A 24,219-nucleotide genomic window follows, 5' to 3' on the forward strand; every position below is an offset into this window, starting at 1 on the left:
GTGAAAACCCTGGAGCCTGAGTGATCTCCGTGGTCCATCCGCACCCTGTGCCCCTGGTCTGGCACCTTCCCAGCAGTGGTCACAGAGGCCCATCTCTAATCCTAGGGCCACATGACACAGGAGGAAGTCGAGACTCAGAGTCAACCACCACCTCCGACTCACAGAGCTTTTGGGGTTGGAACTGTCTTATCCCAAAGCCCATGTTCCTCCCACAGACACTCAGCTATGGGAAGCACGGATTTACTTTAACTCTCAACATCAGTTTCATGCAGCTGGTGTGACAACCATCTCTCTTCTTCCTCACGCCACCTGGTGCCCTAACTCCAATGACCTTTCAACTCCACTAGAACCTCCCTCTCCACTGCCCCTCAGCCTTGGGGTCCTCTCTCCCCTCATGACTCAGCAACAGTTCAAGGTCAATGTAGATAATCACTCGTTTGCATACATCCTCTGCCCCTGCCCTCGAACTTCATCTTTAAGAGGAGCCTGTAAACCTACCACTGTGGTTAAATCCCGTCTCCAATTGCTCTGCCCCTTCCGTATCTATGCAGCTCTAAGTGAAGGAGAAAAAGACATCATCACACCGCTGAGTTCACTTTCAATCCATGATCACCAGCTTCAGGTGGGCCTTTCAGGTAGCTGGGGTCTCACGACACCTCCTGGGGCCATTTACTCAGCCCCTTGGGCAGGTGGTGACTGACTTTCTTCCTTTGCCCTCAACTCTCAGACACCTCCTTCCCCATCCTCACTCTCAGGTGTTGCTGCTCCCTGCTTCACTGAAAGGATGGGACAGAATTCCGTTGCCAGGACCTGCAGGGACACCCCCCAGCTTCCCGCCATGCCCATCTCTGCCCTGGATCTCCTCCCCTCCTCTCACTCAACCACACTGCTCTGGCATTTCCCACTCTCCTCCCTACAGCATCAACTGTCTCCAAATTCAGTGTGTCCGAAACTGAGCTCCTGACCTTTCACGGTAAGTTGCAGCCTTCCTCATCTCAGTGGAGGGCAACTCCATCCTTTTAGTCCCTCAGGTCAAAAACCCGGGAGTCACCCCGACTCCTTCCTTCACACCCCACATGCAACTGTCAGCCAATCCTACTGCTTCTGCCTCCCAGCTCTATCCGCTCCTCACGACCTGCTCTGCTTCTACAGGGATCTGAGCTGCCATCACCAGTGTGATAATATCTGCCCGGATGACAAGATGACAATTCTTCACTTGTCCTTCTGCCTCCACCCTCACCCCCTGCAGGCTGTTCCCAGTATTTAAAACAGAAATCAGATCAGATTTCTCCTCTGCTCAGAGAAATGGTTCCCCATTTTCAGTGAGGATCAAAATCCTGCGGCAGCGCACGTTAACCAGCCAGCCCACGCCTGTTACCTCTCTGCCCTCGTGCCCTGCTGCTCCCACCGATGCTCTGTCCCCGCCCCAGGAAGGCACGACCACCTGAGGACCTCTGCAATGGCTGTTCCCTCTACGAGGAGCTCCCCTCCCCTGGTACTGGCTGTCCTTACTTCCCTAGCTCCCCACCTTCAATCTTTGCTTACTGGTCCCCATCTCGACAAGCCATCCTGACTCCCCTGCCCCATCCTGCACCCAGCGCCGACCCGCCCAGCACTCTCAAGCCCTCTTATTGTGCCCTTCTCTTCTTCCTAACACTCACCACCTTCCAGCGTACTGTTTAATCTACTTATTGAGTACATTCATTGTATGTCTTTCCTCATACTCTCTCCCCTTCCCCTCCCACAACATAGACATGAGTCCCACAAGGGCAGGGATCTTTGTTTTGGTCTCTGAAGTACCTCAAGCAGCTAGAACAATACTTGGCCCACAGACGGGCCTCAATAAATACTTAAATGACTGAATTAAGCTGAATGACTGAAGTCTAAGAGACTGACTGTCTTCCGAAACCGGAAGTGGTGCTTGAGCTCACTAACGACGTGGGCCCAGGCAAGGAGAGAGACGAGCGGCTGTGAGGCCGTGACAGAGACTGAAGCCGAGCAGCCGCTTACCATCCTTCGCATATGCCACACAGTATACCGTGTCCTTGTGTCCCTTTAGGGGCTGAAGCAAGGTGCCATCAGATGTGTCATAAACCTGGCAAAGGAGACGAAACTACAGGTTACCCACGTGGCATCCATGAGTCAGAATTCCTGCAGGTCACTGCCGCTATTTTTATTTTCATAACAAAACATGTGTCAATATTCTCAGTTTGTACCAAGCAGAAACTACACAGAGAAACCAGACTGGCTGTGAAAGTTGGGGAACCCAAGAAGTAGAGGCCACGATTCTGCACGTTACATGGCTGGGAATGTACCATTAATGCTCAAGAAAACAAAAGTTCAGTCCGTGGAACTTCCCTGCAAAATTCACTCCCCTGCGTGAATCTGGATCTGCGACCAATCAAGCTAGACCCTCCCAGAGAAAGCCAGCACAAAGAGCCCAGTGTGAGCAGGAAGAAACGCTAGTGCAACCCTGCCCCTACTGCTGACATCACAGAGAGGCATTTCACACTTGCTCCCGAGAGTCTGAGAGTCACAGACCTGGGCTCGGGGTCTGCAAGTGGGAGGGAGTGTTCTAAAGCCCAGCTGTAACGTGGACGTAGAATTTTAGAGCTGTGTGATATCCATACATTTTGTGGAGACTGAAAAAAACACACTGTCTGGGAAATAAAGGCAAGACCCTCCAGAAAGGGTCCGTGTTGGAGAAGATAACCTACTGGAAAAACCTAAAAGGATTTGGACTGTTTACCCTGGAGAAGAAGTCTGTGGAACAACTGACTCAGGGCTTTAAGATTATGTGGTTTCCCGCGGACGGTGGAAAGCAGGCCGTCTGCACATCTAGAGACGACAGAGCGAGAGGAAGTGGACTTACGCAGGAGGAAGGGGCGAGCAGGCAAAGGTTCTCAGGTCAAACATAAAGTGTTCTCTGAAAACGACTGTTATACACTGGGACAGCTTCCAGTGGGAGCTTATATTCTTTGAGAATATGAAAAATAGGACTACATCCATATGGAACTCTTTAGGAAGGGCCTGTGCCTAAAATTGGGGTCAGGCTGTCTGGCTTTTCATGGAGGGAGCCCCTTGAGTCCTGTTGCTTGAATTTTTCAGGGCGACACAAATGTGAACTGACAAATGGCTCCATTTCAAAGGCATTTTGATTAATTATTTTTCAACTCGTTCACGGGTGTCTCAAAGTAAAATGTGAAAGATTAATGACTCCAAAGGAGGTATTGTTCACAGGTTCCTAGCTGATAGACAGTTTACCTACCTGTTTTAAATAGCCCATTTCCTTCCCTATTAAAAAGTAATGACTGGTTTTTCCGCCCTTGCCTTTTTTATCTTAAAAACCGGGTCAAATTTCAGAGCACTTACACGAGGGAGAGGGGAAAAAAGCACTTAAAAAGGAAACAGACAAAATCCTACCAGTAATCTGTTTCCCGCAGCCACAATCAGCTGGGTTCCATCGGGCTTGAACGCGAGGTCATATACACTAAACAGGAGACAAGACAAGGCAAAGGGACAATTAGCAGCCAAAATGACGAGGCCGGCTAACGGCCAGGAAAGCAAATGTTATGTCCATTACAAAGCACGGCTTGTGTAGGAGGAAGAAAAATAATAGCTAAGAATTGCGTTCGGTTGCAAATTCCATTCAATCACCACACCTTCCATCGCAATTCACTTGGCAGCTAGGGTTGTATCCCACTTACCACTTGTCCAGAAGCCAGACGCCAGACTCGATTCAAAGGGTCAACAGTGGGGGGCACTATCTCATCATGAAACCATAAAGGCTACACAAACAAATGTGCGAGGGCCAGAAAATCCACAGGTCATTTACTAAAACATCATTACTTCCTCCAATTAATCCGATGTTTACCAAGTGCCTCTTCCATGTTAAGAACTAACAGCTACAAGATGACAAAATCAGTCCCTCCCTGCCGTCATGAAATGACCACCCTGTAGGAAGGCAAGGCTCAGACACACTCACAAAGAACCACGTGTCATCAAGTCCAAAGCACGCACTTTTTTTTCATATTTGAACATGTCTGATGCTGGGATGCGTCTTATAATTGATAATGTGTCAGTTTAGTTGGCAGCATACTTTGCTCTCTTAAATCATACAGAAAATAATATTTTACAAACAGTGACCTCTTAGATTGGATGGAGTGTAGAATAAGACCGTGATAAAGGCTTTAGGAGATACATTAAAGCATATATTGTGGGATTCCAAGCAGGAAGACAGAGTATTCTGATTTGAAGAGGATCAGAAAAAGCTTCACAAAGAACACAACTTGTGAAAAAGGCAGGGCTTTAGAGACAGGCAGGGGGAGACTGGGCAAGCGCAGCATTTCAGGCAGAGAAAACCAAGCAAAGACGGGACGGCGGGAAGAGCAAACATGCAAACAACCTAATTTGACTGAAACGTGGCCAGTGCAGGGCGACAGGGAGCAAGGGATAAGGCCGGAGAAAAGAGACTGCAGCCATATGACAAAGATTCTCAAATGCCTCCAGGCAGCGACTTTATTAGTTCCAGTGACCCTAGGAAGACTGTGTCAGACAGCACTGCCGTGATGGCCCACTGTAAAAGCTAGGCGTGGGGTAAATTAACCGGGCACCTGTGAGGGACCAAAACTAGACACCCTGGGGAATTCCCCGGCCCACCAGTGTTAAGACAGAGATTTTATTGCCAAGGGCATGGGCTTGACCCCTGATCAGGAAAAGATTAAGGGCAGGAGGAGAAGCGGGCAACAGAGGATGAGATGGTTGGATGGCATCACCGAATCAAAGGACATGAGTTTGCATAAACTCCAGAAGATAATGAGGGCTTCCCTGGTGGCTCAGACAGTAAAGAGTCTGCCTGTGGTGCAGGAGACCAGGGTTCGATCCCTGGGTCGGGATGATCCCCTGGAGAAGGAAATGGCGACCCACTCCAGTATTCTTGCCTGGAAAATCCCATGGGTGGAGAAGTTTGGTAGGCTACAGTCCATGGGGTCACAAAGAGTTGGACACAACTGAGTGCTTCACTTTCACTTTTCCAGAAGATAGTAAAGGACAGGGAAGCCTGGCGTGCTGCAGTCCATGGGATCTCCAAGAGTCAGACACGACTTAGTGACTGAACAACAGCAAGCAGGGAACCAGCGCAGCCAGTAAAGAATCCGCTTGCAATGCAGGAGACACAGATTCAATCCCTGGGTTGGGAAAATCCCCACTCCAGTATCCAGTATACTTGCCTGGAAAACCCCACGGACAGAGGAGCCTGGAGGACTACAGTCCAAAGGGTCGCAAAGAGTCAGACACGACTGAGGGACTAAGCAGAGGGAACTAAGACCCCGCAAGCCTCAAGGTGTGGCCAAAAACACACAAACAAAACACTCTGGTAAATACTTAAGAGCATTTACCACAGAGACACCTCATGTTCATCTCTTCAAATGCATTATTTTATGGCGTCCTCACAATTCTTGAGGTAAGAATTACTACTCGACTACAGGTGGCGCTAGTGGAAAAGAATCTGCCTGCAACGCAGGACACCCAGGTTTGATCCCTGGGTTGGGAAGATCCCTGGTTGAGAAGGAAATGGCAACCCACCCCAGTATTCTTATCTGGAGAATTCCATGGATGGAGGAGCCTGATGAGCTACAGTCCACGGGGTCGCAAAGAACTGGACACAACTGAGCGACTAACACTTGCACTTTCCCTTGAGGGCACCCAGCTCAGAGAGGTCAAGCATCTTGCCCAGCATCACACAGTCAGCAGTGAAAGGGCCAGAATTTGAACTCAGGTCTGACTCTAGAGTCTGTGCTGTCCCTCCTTCCACTCTCCTGAGTTACTATCAATTTTAACAAATTGTGGCTGCTCTCAGTACTTTAAAAACAGTGACTGATATTTATTAAGCACATTTATTTACATGTGTGCAAAGTACAGTTTAAATGCTTTACACATGTTAACTTCCTTAATTTTCATAACAACCCTATATCTGTTTCACACATGAGAAAACAGGTAAAAAAAAATTAACTAACCTGCTTGAAAATACACAGCTACTGAGTGGACTGAGCATGCACTCAATGCAGTTAGAGCCAGAACTCAAATCCAGTGGTCAGTTGCTAGCTATCAGCAGCTTGTGCTATGAGCACTTTTATAACAGAGTTAAAAGATAAGTTAAAAGAAATTTTTTTAACTCAAATCTCTAAAAAGTAGAAGTGAAAGATACAGTAGAAAGGCTATATGTTTTAAGAAAAGAGCAGTACAGAAAAGAGAAATACCCTTACCGAAAACAGACAATTCCTTGTGTTTAAGATACAAATAAACATCTCCTACTTCTGTTGCCTGCTTGACTCCTAAAGGCATTTCAGCCTGCTGTTCCCTGGAACACTGGGAATAATGAATTAGTGGCTAAGAGCATTGGCTCTGGAGTGAGCCAGAAAACTACCTCCATCACTTACTGTGTGACCTTGACAAATTACTTACCGTCTCTGTGCTTCAGTTGCCTCCTTTGTAAAACGGAAATAAGTACAGTACCTATGTCAGCGGGTTGTTGTGAAGTGACGATGAGATAAAAAATATGAAGTTCTTAACCAGCGCTTGGCACAGAGTGAGCATTAGCTATTACTGGTACAGAGTACAAAGAGAGCAACTACTTCCAAAGGGAGCCTTAAGGATGTTCAGGACTTCACTGTGAGATGAAGGCATGCTTTCCTCACACAGAGAGGCCTAAGAAAAGACAGAGGGGGAATGGCCCTGTTCCAGAAGCTAAAACAGAGGCTTCACAATGAAGCTGAAAAGATCATGAAGGAAGATTTTGAAAGTCAGGCTGTGGAAAACTCCCCAGTAAATCAGTATTCCCCCAAATGCAACCTTATATGATGAATTTCAGTTCAGTTCAGTCACATCCGATTCAGCTACCCCATGGGCTGCAGTACGCCAGGCTTCCCTGCCCTTCACCAACTCCCGGAGCTTGCTCAAACTCGTGTCCATAGAGTTGGTGATGTCATCCAACCGTCTCATCCTCTGTCGTCCCCTGCTCCTGCCTTCAATCTTTCCCAGCATCAGGGTCTTTACCAATGAGTCAGTTCTTCGCATCAGGTGGCCAAAGTATTGGAGTTTCAGCTTCAACATCAGTCCTTCCAATGAATATTCAGGACTGATCTTTAGGATGGACTGGTTGGATCTTCTTGGAGTCCAGGGGACTCTCAAGAGTCTGCTCCAACACCACGGTTCAAAAGCATCAATTCTTCGGCATTCAGGTTTCTTTATAGACCAACTTTCACATCCATACATGACTACTGGAAAAACCATGGATTTTACTAGAAGGACTTTTGCTGGCCAAGTAATGTCTCTGCTTTTTAATATGCTGTCTAGGTTGGTCATGGTGTTTCTTCCAAGGAGCAAGCGTCTTTTAATTTCATGGCTCCAGTCACCAACTACAGTGATTTTGGAGCCCAAAAAAATAGTCTGCCACTATTTCCATTGTTTCCCCATCTATTTCCCATGAAGTGATGGGACCAGATGCCATGATCTTAGTTTTCTGAATGTTGAGCTTTAAGCCAACTTTTTCACTCTCCTCTTTCACTTTCATCAAAAGGCTCTTTAGTTCTTCTTCACTTTCTGCTGTAAGGGTGGTGTCATCTATATATCTGAGGTTATTGATATTTCTCCCAGCAATCTTGATTCCAGATCGTGTTTCATCCAGCCTGGCATTTCACATGATGTACTCTGTATATAAATTAAATAAGCAGGGTCACAATATACAGCCTTAACATACTCCTTTCCCAATTTGGAACCAGTCTGTTGTTCCATGTCCAGTTCTAACTTTTGCTTCTAGACTTACATACAGATTCTCAGGAGGCAGGTCAGGTGGTCTGGTATTCTCATCTCTTGAAGAATTTTCCATAGTTTGTTGTGATCCACATGGTCAAAGACCTTGGCATAGTCAATAAAGCAAAAGTAGATGTTTTTCTGGAACTCTCATGGAATTCTCATTTTTCTGGAACTCTCTTGCTTTTACAATGACACAGTGGATGTTGGCAATTTGATCTCTGGTTCCTCTGCCTTTTCTAAATCCAGCTTGAACATCTGGAAGTTCACAGTTCACGTACTGTTGAAGCCTGGCTTGGAGAACTGTGAGCACTACTTTGCTGGCATGTGAGATGAGTGCAATTGTCAGGTATTTTGAGCATTCTTTGGCATTGCCTTTCTTTGGGATTGGAATGAAAACTGACCTTTTCCAGTCCTGTGATCACTGCTGAGTTTTCCAAATTTGCTGGCATATGGAGTGCAGTATTTTCACAGCATCATCTTTTAGGACTTGAACTAGCTCAACTGGAATTTCATCACCTCTCCTAGCTTTACTCGTAGTGATGCTTTCTAAGGCCCACTTGACTTCGCATTCCAGGATGTCTGGCTCTAGGTGAGTGAACACACTATTGTGGTTATCTGGGTCATAAAGATCTTTTTTGTATAGTTCTTCTGTATATTCTTGCCACCTCTTCTTAATATCTTCTGCTTCTGTTAGGTCCATACCATTTCTGTCCTTAATTGTGCACATCTTTGCATGAAATGTTTCCTTGGTATCTCTAGTTTTCTTGAAGAGATCTCTAGTCTTTCCCATTCTATTGTCTTCCTCTATCTCTTTGCATTGATCACTGAGAAAGTGATCTTATCAATCTTATCTCTCTGTGCTATTCTTTGGAACACTGCATTCAAATGGGTATATCTTTCCTTTTCTCCTTTGCCTTTAGCTTCTCTTCTTTTCTCAGCTATTTGTAAGGCTTCCTCAGACAACCATTCTTCCTTTTTGCATTTCTTTTTCTTGGGGATGGTCTTGATCACTGCCTCATGTACAATGTCATGAACCTCCATCCATAGTTCTTCAGGCACTCTGTCTATCAGATCTAATCCCGTGAATCTCTTTGTCACCTCCACTGTATAATAGTAAGGGATTTGACTTAGGTCATACCTGAATGGTCTAGTGGTTTTTCCCTACTTTCTTCAATTTCAGTCTGAATTTGGCAATAAGGAGTTCATGATCTGAGCCACAGTCAGCTCCCGGTCTTGTTTTTGCTGACTATATAGAGCTTCTACATCTTTGGTCACAAAGAATATAATCAATCTGATTTTGGTATTGACCATCTGGTGATGTCCATGTGTAGTGTCTTCTCTTGTGTTGATGGAAGAGGGTGTTTGTTATGACCAGTGCATTCTCTTGGCAAAACTCTGTTATCATTTGACCTGCTTTGTTTTGTACTCCAAGGCCAAATTTGCCTGTTACTCCAGGGATTTCTTGACTTCCTACTTTTGCATTCCAGTTCCCTGTAATGAAAGGATATCTTTTTTGGATGTTAGTTCTAGAAGGTCTTGTAGGTCTTCACAGAACCACTCAACGATGGTTTAGGTGATAAAATGATGAATTTAGGTGATAAAAACGGAACAGAACATTAAACAATATTGAATCATAAAGTGAGACAGTCATTCTCTTTCGAGACTCTTTCAAACCTTCTAACAAGACACAGGACAAAGTCTTGGTTTGATGCTATTCATCGCAAGCACCTCTCGACCACACTTGCTAAATCTCCAGCTTTAAAGACAGTACCCCTGAGGCTCAAAGGTTCCCTAGCAACAGTATCTACGTACAACTTGTTAACCTCCTTTTGTTTCTCCCTGCCTTAAGTCCTACAGTTATCTTACACTTACAGCGACTGCTACTGGTTTTCATATACGGAGTAATAAGGGTTCCTGTAGAATGTAAAATCATATTTAAAGAAAAATAAGTCAGACAATTTTGAGAAAAAACAAACAAGACTATAGGCAACACGTGGATGTGGCAAAAAGTTGTCAAGTTGGGAAAACACCGAGGAGCCCAGGATGGATTTTTGAGTAAGGCAACAAGATAAAATTGTGAGGACGTGTGAAGCCGCCTCCAAAGGCCGCTACCTCATACGTGGTACAACCCCTCGCTCCCACTCCAGGCCTCAGTTTCTGCATCTGCCAAGGGATGGGAGGGCGACCTTGGAGTCGCCCAGACCGGGGGCTCAGTGTCCTCAGCCCAACCCGCAGGCCCGTTGCCCTTGGCAACCACCGGGATTCACGCCAAGGCGCCCGCCATCCCCGAGGGCCGGGGCCTCCCGCTCCTCCCGGACAGCCCCGATCCTCACCACTGTTCGACTTTATCTCTCCACGTCAACACGGCCCTCATCGCGGTTTCCCTGAAGACTCGGGCCCCTCCTCCCCGCCTCGGCAATAGGCCTCTCTCAGCCAGCCACTTTGTCTACTTGCGTTACCCCTGGCAACGCACATGCGCAGTGAGCTGCGCGCGCCAGGGTTTCGAGTGCGCATGTCTAAAAGGGCTGGAACGGTGGACCGGGAACCTAGAGGCGTCCGCGATTGGTCGGAACGGTGCGTCTTCCTTGACGAAGGATTTGATTGGCTAAGCTGCGGAAATAGCGGCTGCGGTCGAGGGGGCGGCCGGAAAGCTGCTGAGGAATCGGAAAGACTTGCACTGCATTCATCTGTTGGTTCCAGCCTAGCGCTCCGAACTGAAGAAATTTTCACCTCTTACTCCGCCGCACACCCAGAGCGACGCCCCCTCTCGCCCTGTTGCTGCCGCCGGAGCCCACTTGAGAGGCACGTCTAGGATGGAGAGTCCGAGCCTGAGGGACTGCGGAGCTGCCCCCTCGGTCGTCGACCGTGAGCGCCTAGTCCCAGACCGGCTGTGTGACCTCCGGCAAGTCATTGTCCCCTTTCGGGCCTCAGCTTCACCACCTGTATAATGAGTGTTGGGGGTGAGGGGGAAGTAGAAGGTGGGTGGGCCTTTCTCAACTAGGTTGGATGGAGCCTTGGAGGCCGGCAGGGTTAATTCCTGCAAGCAGGGGCTGGACGAGGTTGCTGGGAGGTTTTCTGGTGCAAGGAGATGACTGCCTGGGAGTCAGTCATCTGACTGGAGGATCATCACTCATCTTGGAGGATCCGAGGAAGACCTTGGAGGAGATGTCGTGTTAAGCAGCCAGCAGCGCTCGAGAAATGGGTACTGTGAGAAAGTAACACAGGAAGCTGCAGTCATTGTTTGAGTACTTGTGTATGCGCGGGATGGGGCTAAGATGACTTACGTACTCCCCCCTTCAAAAAAATATAATCTTAAGAACTACCTTAAAAGAGGTATCACCTCCTTTTTACAGGTGGATAAACAGACTTTTAGAGGTTCAGTAACTTGCTCTTGGATCACACAGATAGTAAATGAAAGAACTGGGATTTGACTACATTCTGTTGATTTTAAAGTTTGTGCTGTTTTCACCAGAATTCAGTTTCCTTATCACCAAAGCTGTAAAGGGTAAAATTTCTCAAGATCCACCCCGCATCCCGCAAATTATTTAACCCCTAATTGCATCAGAAGACCTTGATTCTAATTCTAGTTAATCACTGATTCATGCTTACTTTCCCCGTTTGTAGAAAAGAAGTTGGTTAGAAAGACATCTTTAGACACTCATCCAACTTTGAAAATGTATGACTGAGTGATTAGGATACCCTCTACTGAAGTTTTTCAACAGTAGTACAGGAACAGAAGTATTAGACCAAGATTTAAGTAGACGTGGGTTCTGGAATCATTTCTGCAAGTAACAGTCTTCCTGTCACTCAGTTTTATCAATAAAATGAGAGTAATCCTTATCCTACCTACCTTCTCAAGGTTATCAGATCAAGAATGAATGAGAATTTGAAAATTCTATATCAGAAGTTCTTTACCTTTCTGAGGGCTACAACTTCTGATGAAAGTAATAGATACTTTCCCACCACCCCCAAAATGCATATATATTAAAATTTTGCCTCACTTATTTGGGAGGGAGGGTGAAAGAGGGTATCTCACTAACTCCTTTAAGCCTTTCTGTGTATCCCCAGGTTAAAAACTTGGCTCTTGGTTCATATGTTTCAATTTATGCCAGATGTCACCAGAAACCTGTATAACGGTGCTATTCAGTGATTAACAAAAAATTGTTTTTCTAGCAAATTGCTTGAGTTTTTCATTGTTCAGAGATTTCCAACCCTTTTTAACCCATATTGGAGGACAGGAAGGTGTTGAAAAATAGGAAGATACTCTCATAGCATGACTGATCCATACTGACTCTAACCTCTCCCATAGTCTATGTGGTTCCTTCTCTGTCACTGACTGAAACTGAATAAGCAGAATCAAATTAATTTTAAATGAGCTAATCACTTGCACTTTGTTTTTTTTTTCAGGGAGGAAGATGTTGCTCTGGGGTCAGAAAGAGTGGGAGAGGATGAAAAGCAAATGGTGATGAAAAGCAGCAGTGAATGTAATCTCCCTCTACAAGAGCCTTTTGCTTCTGCTCAATCTGGTGGGAACGCAATGACAGAGTGCCGAAAGTCTGTACCGTGTGGATGGGAAAGAGTTGTGAAGCAAAGGTTATCTGGGAAAACAGCAGGCAAATACGACGTACATTTTATCAGGTGAGCATGCAGGGCCGTAAAGACAGTACAGCCAAATAATTTTGTCTAGACAGATGGGAGGAAAACATAGCAGAAATTTTGACTTTTTTCTGTCTTCACCATAAAACCATCATGGATTCTGTTCCTTCGTTGTCACTGGTTAGTTATATCAGATGAGCTGGGGACAAATACTTAACATTTTATCTGACTGCAAATGGTTACTGGGAAGACTGCACTTGAGTTATATTTGTAAAATTGTGTTATATTATCAAAAAGGAAGCTATTTAAAAGCACCTTTTTAGCAGTTTTTTATTTTAAATAGCAATGTCCATGGCAAAATTTGGAGGTTATTAATAAAACATCTGAAACGTGACGCAGTTCTTTTTAAAAGTCACTTTTATTTACTAGCAGTAAGTGTCCTTTAATGTCATTTTCTAGCCCACAGGGACAGAAGTTCAGATCCAGAGTTTCACTTGTTAATTATCTTCACCAAAGTGGAGAGACTTCTCTTAAGCCAGAAGACTTTGATTTCAGTGTATGTCCTGAAAGAAGCATCAAGTCAGAATGTAAAGGCCGAAACACAGCAGCTCTGACATTCCAACTGCAACACCAAAGTAACAGTTCAAACCGGAACCTCAGGACACGGAGCATGAGGAAGAAAGATGTATTTCCCCTGCCAAGTGCTTGTTTGGAATTGCAGGATAGCGGAGAACTACCCAACTTGAAAGAAGATGAGGGTGTTCATGATATTGCCTCCAGAAAGGTTAGCAAGTCCAAAAGAAAGGTGACTGTTTTGAAAGAGATTCAAACTAAGAAAACAAAACCAGGGTGCCGCAAGAGTCTTCCTGATCCTGTCCAAAGTAATAGAGAATCTCAAAGTGAACCTGTTGCACAGGAAAGTCACCTTGAGGGAACTTGCTGCATCTCTGATGCCAGAGCCAGCGAACAGGCCCTCAGTGTGACCACTGAAGAGGAGAGGCTTGGTAAAAAAAAATCATCGTGTTTGGGACCAAACGGTGAACAGATCCCTTCTGGCATTGTAAGCAAATTATGTTCGGCCAAAGAAGTGGAACCCAACAATAAGTGTGAGGACCCCCTTTTAGAATCTGAGGAAATAAGAACCAAAGTAGAAGCTGCGGAGAGGAAGGAGCATTTGCATATGGACATTTCAGAAGGTGGCTCTGAAACAGACGACAGCTCACAAACACAGAAAAACCCTACGTCTGCGAAAGTATCTCAAGGTATTCAGTGCACTAAAGTGCTGTTAAAGGCGCGATGAGGAGTTGGCACTTCCCGCCTGTAGCCAGTTAGGATGTGGGAACAGAATGAAGCTCTTGAGCCATGTTATCAGATACATCCTACCAGTTGGTCCTAGTGCTTTGTCTAACTGATGTTTAAGCCCTTTTGCATGGCAGAGAAGGGATCAGCGGGCTGCCACTCTGATGCCCCCAGCAGAGGACAGTTGTGCCACAGACAGTTGCTACCATGGCTCCCTGGTACAACACCTGGGACTTGTCAATAGTGCTCTCCCTTCTTCCCTTTTGTCCAGTAATCTTATAACTAGAGGAGAAGAAAAGGCTGCCCTTCTGAGGTTTGAGGAAGACTCCTTTTATACGTAAAATGTTTGAGATTAGCCAGTATCTTCTCTTTGCACCCTTGTTACTTATTACTGATATGTGACTTCCAGTTTAATTTTGCATGTATCACAATCATTTTTATTTTCTGTTGTAATGCTACTCTAAAATGCTTTCGAGCTCTAAATAATTCAAAACTAATCACATAGTTCATCTATTATTTGTAATATGCTCTTAATACAGAGTTCAGAGCTTAGCAGTTTTGCCTTTATGATACTTCAGTGAATAGGAGATGAAAAGGAGACCTTTGAGCAGCCCTCTCTTAGTTATTCATTATGCCATTATGATATAATGAATAACTCCTTTAAAGAACAGTAATTTAACTTGAAGTCCTCTGGGGAGACAGCGTGGACGGGCCCGTAGAGCAGGTGGTTAGACTTGGTTCCTTCTCTTGGTCCCCCTCATGGGTTTATTATGTCTTTGCTGTGCCTGGAGTTTCTCTGCCTTAAATAGAAGATGACCACATACACCTAGGAACTGCATAAAAATTCTTCAGATCTGTCCTTTAAAGACCTTGAACTTCCTAAAGTCTTGAAGTTTATGTAGATTTATTGCTAGTACAATGAGCAAGTAAAATATTGAAAACATCCTTTAGTGACTAAAATGGAAGTATTCTGTTCATCGCATGCATAAAGTCTATTCTTAACATGAGATGATACGTTTACTGTAGGTAATAATAGGTGTCTGACGAAGTAGTAAAGACTTCCCCATTGTCTTAGTTATAAACTGCCAAGTGAACTGAACTTAGTCTCCTATTAATAAGAAGGCTTAGACAGCATATACTTATAGGAATCCGCAGAAGAAATTAGCAAGTAGGTAGTAAGAGCAGTTTCTGTTGTTCTAACTCTTTTTACTTACCACTGGGCTTTGCCTATTCAAACTAGAATAGCACAAAAACCCAGACTGATTACCTGGAGACATGGATACGTATCCCAATCTATAGTCAGTCTCGCTGTTGTTCAGATAGTTGCTTAATTTCTAAGCCTTAAGAGTCTTCATCTGTAAAATAACAAGTGGTAACCTTCACTAGTCCTGTTTTTCACATCATGAATGTTGTAAAATGGAGAGTGAAAAAGATGGCTTTGTGCTAGACAAACACAAGGTATTATTAACTGACATGCAAATTTCGAGGGTAGGGCTCTAGCGAGTATTAAATGTGATGATTTTAGAAACTCGAGAGGCCTAATAACGGTGGTTAAAGAGTCTTTGGTAAATTGAACATCCCAATAGATAGTGGCCTCAGGTGTTGTAAGGTCCAGATCTTTGGGTTTTTCTGCAGGTTCTGTTTTACCTGTATCCTTTTTTGTTGTTTTTCTGATAAAAGTATTCACTGCAGAATATTTGAAAAATACAGAAAATTACAAGAAAAGTTAACAACAACCATTATATCATTTCGGTTTATTTCCTTCTAATCGACATCATTTTTTTCTTTTTTTTTTTTTTTTAATTGGGATCATGTGTTGAGTATTGCTTTTTTCACTTAAAAATTAATGACATGGGAAAAAAATTCATGATCTAGTCTTAAAATATTTTAATGACGAGAGAACTAGTATAACAGCAGTTAAAGGCATGGATTCAGGAGCCTTGTTGCCTGTATTAGAATTTCAGCTCTAACCACTGATTAAATAGAACAAAGAAGTATAGCTAATGAAAAAAAAAAAGAATTGCAGTTCTGACACTTACTAGCTGTGTGACTTTGGGCAAGTTACCTAGCTTCTCTGTTCCTCAATTTCCCTGTCTTCAAAGTGGAGATAAAATAGTACCTGCCTAGCTCCTAGTTCATTAGTAGGATTAAATTGGCTAATTTTTGTGAAGCTTAGAGTAGCGCTTGGGGCATTCTAAATGCTTTTTAGTAGTAGTGGACTGTTATTTGCAGTCCTGAATATTTCTGTAGACTGAACCATAGATTCTGTAAACAATGTTCACTCTTCCTTTTCAGAAGACACCGTCCCACGGACACAAATAGAAAAAAGGAAAACAAGCCTGTATTTTTCCAGCAAATACAACAAAGAAGGTATCCCTTTTCCCATTAGAAAGCCAGACTTTAAATCTGCTTCAGGTGTTCAGCTCTGATACGGTGTGTTTCTTTAGCTCTTAGCCCCCCACGACGCAAGGCCTTTAAGAAGTGGACACCTCCGCGGTCACCTTTTAATCTCGTCCAGGAAACTCTTTTTCATGATCCGTGGAAGCTCCTCATTGCAACTATATTTCTCAATAGGACCTCAGGTTTGGGATTCTTTTCATCTTTGTCTTGGTAAAGACTCTGTGTTGAGGAGAATTGGTTAGGAGGCCTGGCCTCAGGTTTGATTTTGACCTCAGGTGAGGCCTTCTTGTAATCCTCAAATTTTTCACCTATGAGAAAGTTAGACTAGATAACCTCCAGCAGCTTTTTTGTTTTTTTAATAATTAAATTTATTTATTTTTAATTGAAGGATAATTGCTTTATAGTACTATGTCTGTGTCTCTATTACCAGCCTTCTTTTGCATTAAGGAGCAAATTGTCATTTATTTTCTGCTTCCAAATTATTTTTGGTCATCAGTGAAAATCAGTTATTTAACATTCCTCATCTCTCTGTCATGTATAAATGCACTTCTTTTTCATTGGATACTTTCCTTAATGTCATTGGCATCTTTGTGTTCTGTATGCTTTTACACTAGTTATCTGATGATCTGATTATTTAAACTGACATCATGCAAGGTCAGGTTTCAGTGTAATCTGGACAACTAACCAAATAGGTTAATGATGTTAGGTTTCAACCCTGAAAATGGTTGCTGTTTATATAGGTAATGTCTTCTTGTGCATGCTTGATCGCTCAGTCGTGTCCGACTCTTTGCAACCCCATAAACAGTAGCTTGCCAGGCTCCTCTGCCCATGGGATTCTCCAGGCAAGAATATTGGAGTGGGTTGTCATTTGCTTCTCCAGGGGATCTTCCTGACCCAGGGGTCAAACTCAGGTCTCCCACATTGCAGGCAGATTCTTTACCATCTGAGCCACCAAGGCAAGTTTCATATAGAGAGTTTTTTGTTTTCATTCTTTCTTGTTAAACCACCGATTAGAAAACATTGGTTTCCCAGATGGCTCAGTGGAGATGCAAGAGACACTTTTCAGTTTCATGTGAGATTTATAGATAAGGAAGTACCTGCACCTAAAATCAACCCAACCAGAGGCATGTAATCGCATCCTTATTTTTAACTTCCCAGGCAAAATGGCCATCCCTGTGCTCTGGCAGTTTCTGGAGAAGTACCCTTCTGCTGAGGCTGCAAGGACCGCAGACTGGAGAGATGTTTCAGAATTTCTTAAACCTCTTGGTCTCTACGATCTTCGAGCAAAAACCATTATCAAGTTCTCCGGTAACTTTACGCATACACCCAAAGGAGAAAACATAAAAATGTGGCTATTTAAGAGAGAGCCACACCTTAAATTTCAATGTCCTCAGTTGCGACATTAATAGAGATCTTTCAGCCCAAGCTCCGAAGGCATTTGAAAATCATTCGCTTGCCCCAAACCATGGTCTCCCACTGACCCAGAAGATAAATCTTTGCCCAGCACTGGGTCAGGCTGTGTGAGCAGGATTAGGGGAAGAAGGCAGTGAAGCAGAAAGCCCAGCTGACCTCTGGGATGTTACCTCTGTCCAGTTAGCCCAGCTCAAGACAATAAGATGAGTTCGTGGTAGATGAGCAGAGCTGACAGGACTTGTGCTGCAGGAATTCAGAAGGAAGCAGTCACCACTGCTATTAGGCTATTAGGAGACATGCTTTCCCGTCCTTTTCTCCTTTTTAGGGAAAGGATTTTTCTAGAGGCTGACCTGATGTTTGGGGTGTTGTATTCACAGATGAATATCTGACAAAGCAGTGGAAGTATCCGATCGAGCTTCACGGGATTGGCAAATATGGCAACGACTCGTACCGAATTTTTTGCGTCAATGAGTGGAAGCAGGTAAGGCCCAGCTCCAGCACGTTCTGTCTCTGGGACAAAATAAGTCCACCGTGGTGGTTCAGACGATTTCTTGGACCTAACTCGCTATTACGGTCACAACCAATTTCACTCCAAGCTGGAGGGGTAGTGAAGGCTTGGGGTTTATTGATGCAGGAGAGGGTCTAGAGGTTTTCCCGAGTTGGTGAAGACTCCCTGGCCTCTGAGTGACCCCATCGGTGTGCCTCTTCTGGGCCTTTCCTGTCGTTCCCATTCACGTACCGTCTCTAGGCCCCATGCGGTTTTCCTCATGTCATGGTCGTACTCGCCTTCACAAGCCCACCCCTGGAGAGCAGGCTTGTGTGGGATTAGGTGGTCTCAGTTTGTACGGTCAATGGGTCCTTCGTCAGCTGCCAATTCTATCGAGTATGCCCAGCCTGCAGGCATCCAGGAGGCATCCTGGCCACCAGTAGGCACTGCCTCAGAGCCTGGTATGCTAACTCCCTCGCCTGTGACTTGCCCTGACGCATATAGCTGCTCGGCCTAGCCAAGCCCAACCATGCTTCACTGTGTATTGTGACCTGAGCAGTTCGTTTAAAACTCTCAGGGTCTATAACCTCCTTCTGGAAAAATAGCCTATTAATATTTGACTCACGTTATCACCACCTCACACACTGAGTCCTGGGGAAGATCAGTTCCAAACTGGAAAGTATCTTATAAACTGTGAAGGATTCCTTTGATGTAAGGTGTAATCCTAAACATTCGTGAATCCCATTAGGTTACAGATTATTATACTTTTTCAGGTATATTATCAGCAGATACTGTTCTCCCACCATATCTTTTTTTTTTTTTTAATAATTTTTATTTATTTTACTTACTTATTTTTGGCTGCACTGGGTCTTCTCTGCCTTGTGTGGTCTTTCTCTGGTTGTGGTGAATGGGTGCTAGTCTTCATTGGGGTATATGGGCTTCTCGTTCCACCGACTTCTCTTCTCGCGGCGCCTTCTCTTGTTACAGAGCACAGGCTCTAGGGTGCATGGACTTCAGTAGTTGTGGTGCGTGGGTTTAGTTGTTCTGCGTGTGGGATCTTCCCAGACCAGGGATCAAACCTATGTCCTCTTCATTGGTAGGTAGATTCTTACCCACTGTGCCACCAGGGGAAACACCTCCCACCAGCACCACTATATCTTTAAAAAGCCAATTTAATAAATGCATTTCTGACAAACTTACATAGGCATCTGTCTCCTGTGTTGTATTTCTTCCAGGTACACCCTGAAGACCATAAGTTAAATAAATATCATGACTGGCTTTGGGAAAATCACGAGAAATTAAGTCTATCTTAAAAACTCTTTGAAGTTTTCAGACTTGTTTTTTCTACATCGCTTTGCACTTTGATTCTTCAGAGCTCCATTAAGCACAACCACCTTTCCAGGCGTATAGATTTTAATCAGCCCAGCTACTACCAGCCTACTGTATGTTTTCTTAATGTGCGTACCACTGGTAGATCTTTGCTACTGAATGTGCTGGAACATGTTTTAAGAGTTTTTTGGTTTTTGTTTTAAGAAAAAATAAATTGTTATTTGACAACAATCCTAAAAATGTAAATGTATATGACTTTCCAATAATGAAATGTGATTTGAAGTTGGAAAAAACTCTCCTTAGTTACCGACAATATAAAGCAAATTTCTATCAACCTTATTTGAGGGAAGATTAGACGTTCTGCTCTCTTTCTGTAGAAAATGATACCATTGCTGTTTAGTCGCTAAGTTGTGTCCAACTCTGTGCAACCCTGTCTGACTGTAGGTCACCAGGCTCCTCTGTCCGTGGGGATTCTCCAGGCAGGAACACTGCAGTGGGTTGCCATTGCCTCCTCTAGGGAATCTTACTGACCCAGGGAGTGAGCCTGCGTCTCCTGTGTTGGTGGGTGGATTCTTTACCACTGAGCCACTAGGGAAGCCCTATTAATAAAAATATTTTTATTAAAAAACACCTTCTGTGAGGATGATCTGGCTGTGTCATCTGTCACCTCACTGACTGCTGGGGTTGATTTCACTGATTGGTTGGTTAGGCAAGCTGCACGTTCAGCTGAAGAGGACAACCTTCTCCAATCGAGGAGGACCGTTCTTTGATCAAGGATATATGAGTACCTGCACTCCCCTGCTAGGACCTCCAGACAAGCTCTCAAGGTCCATTTGTAGGAGAACATAGTGTATTCAAGCTTCCAAGACTCCAGACACATCCCCAAAAAAACGCCAACCCCCAAGGAAAAATAAGATTATTTTGTCATCGTGTGTGTGTGTGTTTATAGGCCCTTTCTTTCTATTCTTTTTTTTTTTTTTTTTTTTTACTGTACCAGGTCTTAGTTGCAGTATGTGGGATCTAGTTGCCCAACCAGGTATCAAACCCAGGCCCCCTTCATTGGGAGCACAGAGTCTTAGCCACCGGGGAAGTCCCTGTCATTATGTGTTCTTAAGGACTCTTGGTTGACTTTTAGGAATTGGAGATTTGACCCCGGCATCCATTTGATAACCTAGTGTGAATACCTGCCTGCAATTATGTTTCAGAGTCTTGGTTTCTGACTCATGTGTTCACTGTGATCCCCATGTGAAAACTCAAGCATTTACCCATCTCTCATCTTCCAGCTGGAGGACAGGACCTTTTTAGTTTTATGCCTTTTTTAATACAGGTATTATCATGGTATAACCCAAATACTAAAACATTTACTTTAGAAGGAACTCATAAATGAAAATCTAAGTTATCAAGCCTCAATTATCACTCATTTTAAGATGAGAGGGTAACAGACAAGGAGGCCAGGGGTTTCCAAACTGAGGAAATAGGCTGCAAGTGTCAGACATTTTTTATCTCTCTCTTAAGTGGCGGGAGGAAACAAACAAGTGTTAAGAAGCGGCGGGAGGAAACAAGTGTTAAGATTTTTCCCCTTCTCTATACAAATTTAAAAAGAGGTTTCTCTTAAAATTCTGTGTTGCCATAATGACACCTGGTTCCACCTGAACTGAACTTTTCTCAAATGCACTTTTCTTGCACTAACCGATGCGTTTTTCTTACGGATATATTTGTCTGGAGCTATGTTAATGCACTGTGTATTTACCCTAGACTCTGTCTTCAACTTGGTTCCGCCTAAAGGCTCAGAACCCACTTGACAAACCAGTATGTTATACATTGTTCTCCTAATCTATGTTAATGAAACTGTATATTTGCTTGGAAATCTGCCTTCAAGATTCATGTCAGTGGTTTTATAGCCTGAGATGACTCACCTGGTGCCAATGTTATCTCAAAATGCATGCTGTGGGTGAGGGGCCTGGTGCCATTCTCTGAGTCTGAGACATTTCCTTTCTCTAATTAGCAGACTGCTAGTAGCTATATAACATCCAGCTAAAGACTAGCGGGGGGGCACTCTTTCTGCCCCCTTCTGATGTCTATGTCAGAAGCTTTCTCTATCTCTTTCATACTTTAATAAACCTTTATTACAAAAAAGCTCTGAGTGATCAAACCTTGTCACTGGCCCCGGATTGAATTCTCCAGAAGCCAAGAATCCCGGCATCTTAGGTGGTTCAGCAACAACCTTTTAAAGGCATAATTTGCAAATTAAGCTGATTGAATAAATGAAAGATAAATTGTTAGGAAAACTGCTTTTGTTGTAGGGTAGAGCGTGAGCAGAACAAGGAGACACTGCTGCAGAGCACTGGTTGTTGCCACTTCAGTGAATGAGTTCCATTTTTTAGAGAAGGATGGATTTTGAACAGAGCGGGAAAACTGGCCACACACATACTTGCAAGGCAAGCATCCACTTCATAACCTCCCATCACATTTTTATGTAACAGACACCAGAATAGCATTCACTAAGCGTGAAAGTTTGTGCTGGCTCTGTGGGGACTTTCACAGGAAAGAGGAAAGTAAAAATAATAATGAACAAAAGCAGTAAGGTGTGGGGACATGGTGCCCAACACTGTGGTCAAGAGCCTAGAGGGTCCCCTGCAACCCTGGCCACAGCTGAGGTCAGAGGGTAGAGCAGGCACCAAACTTGGGGTTCAGGGGTGGCAGGGCCCAGGTCCCATCCCAGCATCTCCATCAGGATTGTGGGCCTGTAGACATCGCAGGGAAGCTCCACATCAGGAGCTCAGGCTATGTCAAGCCCTGCCTTTTCCCTTTTCCTGCAGATAACCTGGTTTCTGTACCTGTTCCCTGTTCTCTTTAGAATGGGTCAGTTATGGTTATTAAATCAATATATGAAATAGTTTACATGGAGTCTCGCTTATAGAAGCACTGCATTAATGTGGCCCGTAGGAATAGTCTGAGGGAAGACCTCAGATTGTTGAGAGGGTCACAAAACTATGCAATTTAGGGGCTTTCCTGTCAGTCCAGCAGCTAAGACTCCACCCTCCCATTGCAGGGGGCCCAGGTTCGATTCCTGGTCAGGTCACTAGATTCCACATGCCACAGTGAAGTTCCAGCACCGCCAAATAAAACAGTTTAAATAATAATAATGCGTTTCAGTAAGGATGATATTTTATACAGAGTAAGCCCTCAAGTGTTTGGGTTTTTTCTAACTTTTTATTGAAACAAAATTTGCCCCCCAAAAATTGATTTAACCATTTTTAAAGGGCACAGACACCCGAGACCAGGGGCGGTGGCCGGGAGGAACAACCCACGCCCGAGGCCAGGGGTGGCGACGAGAGGAGTTACCCCGCGTCTGAGATCAGGGGCGGTGGCTGGGAGGAGATACCCCATGCCCCAAGCCTGAGGACAGGGGCGACGGGCGGGAGGAGCTACCCCATGCCCCTAAGCCCGAAGCCAAGGGTGGCAGCAGGGAGGAGCAACCGCACAACCGAGGCCAGGGGCGGTGGCCGGGAGGACCAACCCCATGTCCAAGGAGCCATGGCTGCGCGGGCGCAGGAGGGCCTAGAGGAGCTATCCCACATTGAAGGTCAGGAAGGGTGGCAGTGAGGAGATGCCCCTCATCCAAGGTAAGGAGCAATGGCTGCACTTTGCTGGAGCAGCCGTGAAGAGTTACCCCACGCCCAAGGTAAGAGAAACCCAAGTAAGACGGTAGGTGTTGCAAGAGGGCATCAGAGGGCAAACACACTGAAACCATACTCACAGAAAACTAGTCAATCTAATCACACTAGGACCACAGCCTTGTCTAACTCAATGAAACTAAACCATGCCCGTGGGGCAACCCAAGACGGGCGGGTCATGGTAGAGAGGTCTGACAGAATGTGGTCCACTGGAGAAGGGAATGGCAAACCACTTCAGTATTCTTGCCTTGAGAACCCCATGAACAGTATGAAAAGGCAAAATGATAGGATACTGAAAGAGGAACTCCCCAGGTCAGTAGGTGCCCAATATGCTACTGGAGATCAGTGGAGAAATAACTCCAGAAAGAATGAAGGGATGAAGCCAAAGCAAAAAGAATGCCCAGCTGTGGATGTGACTGGTTATAGAAGCAAGGTCCGATGCTGTAAAAAGCAATATTGCATAGGAACCTGGAATGTCAGGTCCATGAATCAAGGCAAATTGGAAGTGGTCAAACAAGAGATGGCAAGAGTGAATGTCGACATTCTAGGAATCAGCGAATTGAAATGGACTGGAATGGGTGAATTTAACTCAGATGACCATTAAACCTACTACTGTGGGCAGGAATCCCTCAGAAGAAATGGAGTGGCCATCATGGTCAACAAAAGAGTCCGAAATGCAGTACTTGGATGCAATCTCAAAAACGACAGAATGATCTCTGTTCATTTCCAAGGCAAACCATTCAATATCACAGTAATCCAAGTCTATGCCCCAACCAGTAACGCTGAAGAAGCTGAAGTTGAACAGTTCTATGAAGACCTACAAGACCTTTTAGAACTAACACCCAAAAAAGATGTCCTTTTCATTATAGGGGACTGGAATGCAAAAGTAGGAAGTCAAGAAACACCTAGAGTAACAGGCAAATTTGGCCTTGGAATACGGAATGAAGCAGGGCAAAGACTAATAGAGTTCTGCCAAGAAAATGCACTGGTCATAACAAACACCCTCTTCCAACAACACAAGAGAAGACTCTACACATGGACATCACCAGATGGTCAACACCGAAATCAGATTGATTATATTCTTTGCAGCCAAAGATGGAGAAGCTCTATATAGTCAGCAAAAACAAGACCAGGAGCTGACTGTGGTTCAGACCATGAACTCCTTATTGCCAAATTCAGACTTAAATTGAAGAAAGTAGGGAAAAC

General features: G+C 44.5%; 2 protein-coding genes across 5 annotated transcripts in view; one reads left to right on the top strand and one right to left on the bottom strand.

Annotated features, from left to right (window-relative positions):
* Window positions 1–10,275, bottom strand: part of IFT122 (intraflagellar transport 122) — a 68,930-nt gene extending 58,655 nt beyond the window's left edge. For 3 of the 4 annotated variants that reach the window (XM_010817917.4, XM_005223076.5, XM_024982901.2), the window contains exons 1-3: window positions 10,146–10,275; window positions 3,424–3,490; window positions 2,011–2,095 (exon numbers count right to left, since the gene is read on the bottom strand). In XM_010817917.4, coding sequence (XP_010816219.2) covers window positions 2,011–2,095; window positions 3,424–3,490; window positions 10,146–10,186 — 193 coding nt within the window. In that variant the 5' untranslated portion in view covers window positions 10,187–10,275. 4 annotated transcript variants of the gene reach the window in all.
* A 234-nt stretch (window positions 10,276–10,509) lies between these two features.
* MBD4 (methyl-CpG binding domain 4, DNA glycosylase) lies at window positions 10,510–19,567 on the top strand. Its single transcript, NM_001034405.2, is given in 8 exon segments — window positions 10,510–10,714; window positions 12,220–12,450; window positions 12,868–13,670; window positions 16,003–16,077; window positions 16,155–16,289; window positions 17,266–17,415; window positions 17,898–18,001; window positions 19,243–19,567. Coding segments are annotated over 8 exon segments (1,665 nt in total). The 5' UTR covers window positions 10,510–10,625; the 3' UTR covers window positions 19,321–19,567.
* The last annotated feature ends 4,652 nt before the right edge of the window (window positions 19,568–24,219 follow it).

Source organism: Bos taurus, chromosome 22 (assembly GCF_002263795.3).
Source record: "Bos taurus isolate L1 Dominette 01449 registration number 42190680 breed Hereford chromosome 22, ARS-UCD2.0, whole genome shotgun sequence".
NCBI lineage: Eukaryota > Metazoa > Chordata > Mammalia > Artiodactyla > Bovidae > Bos > Bos taurus.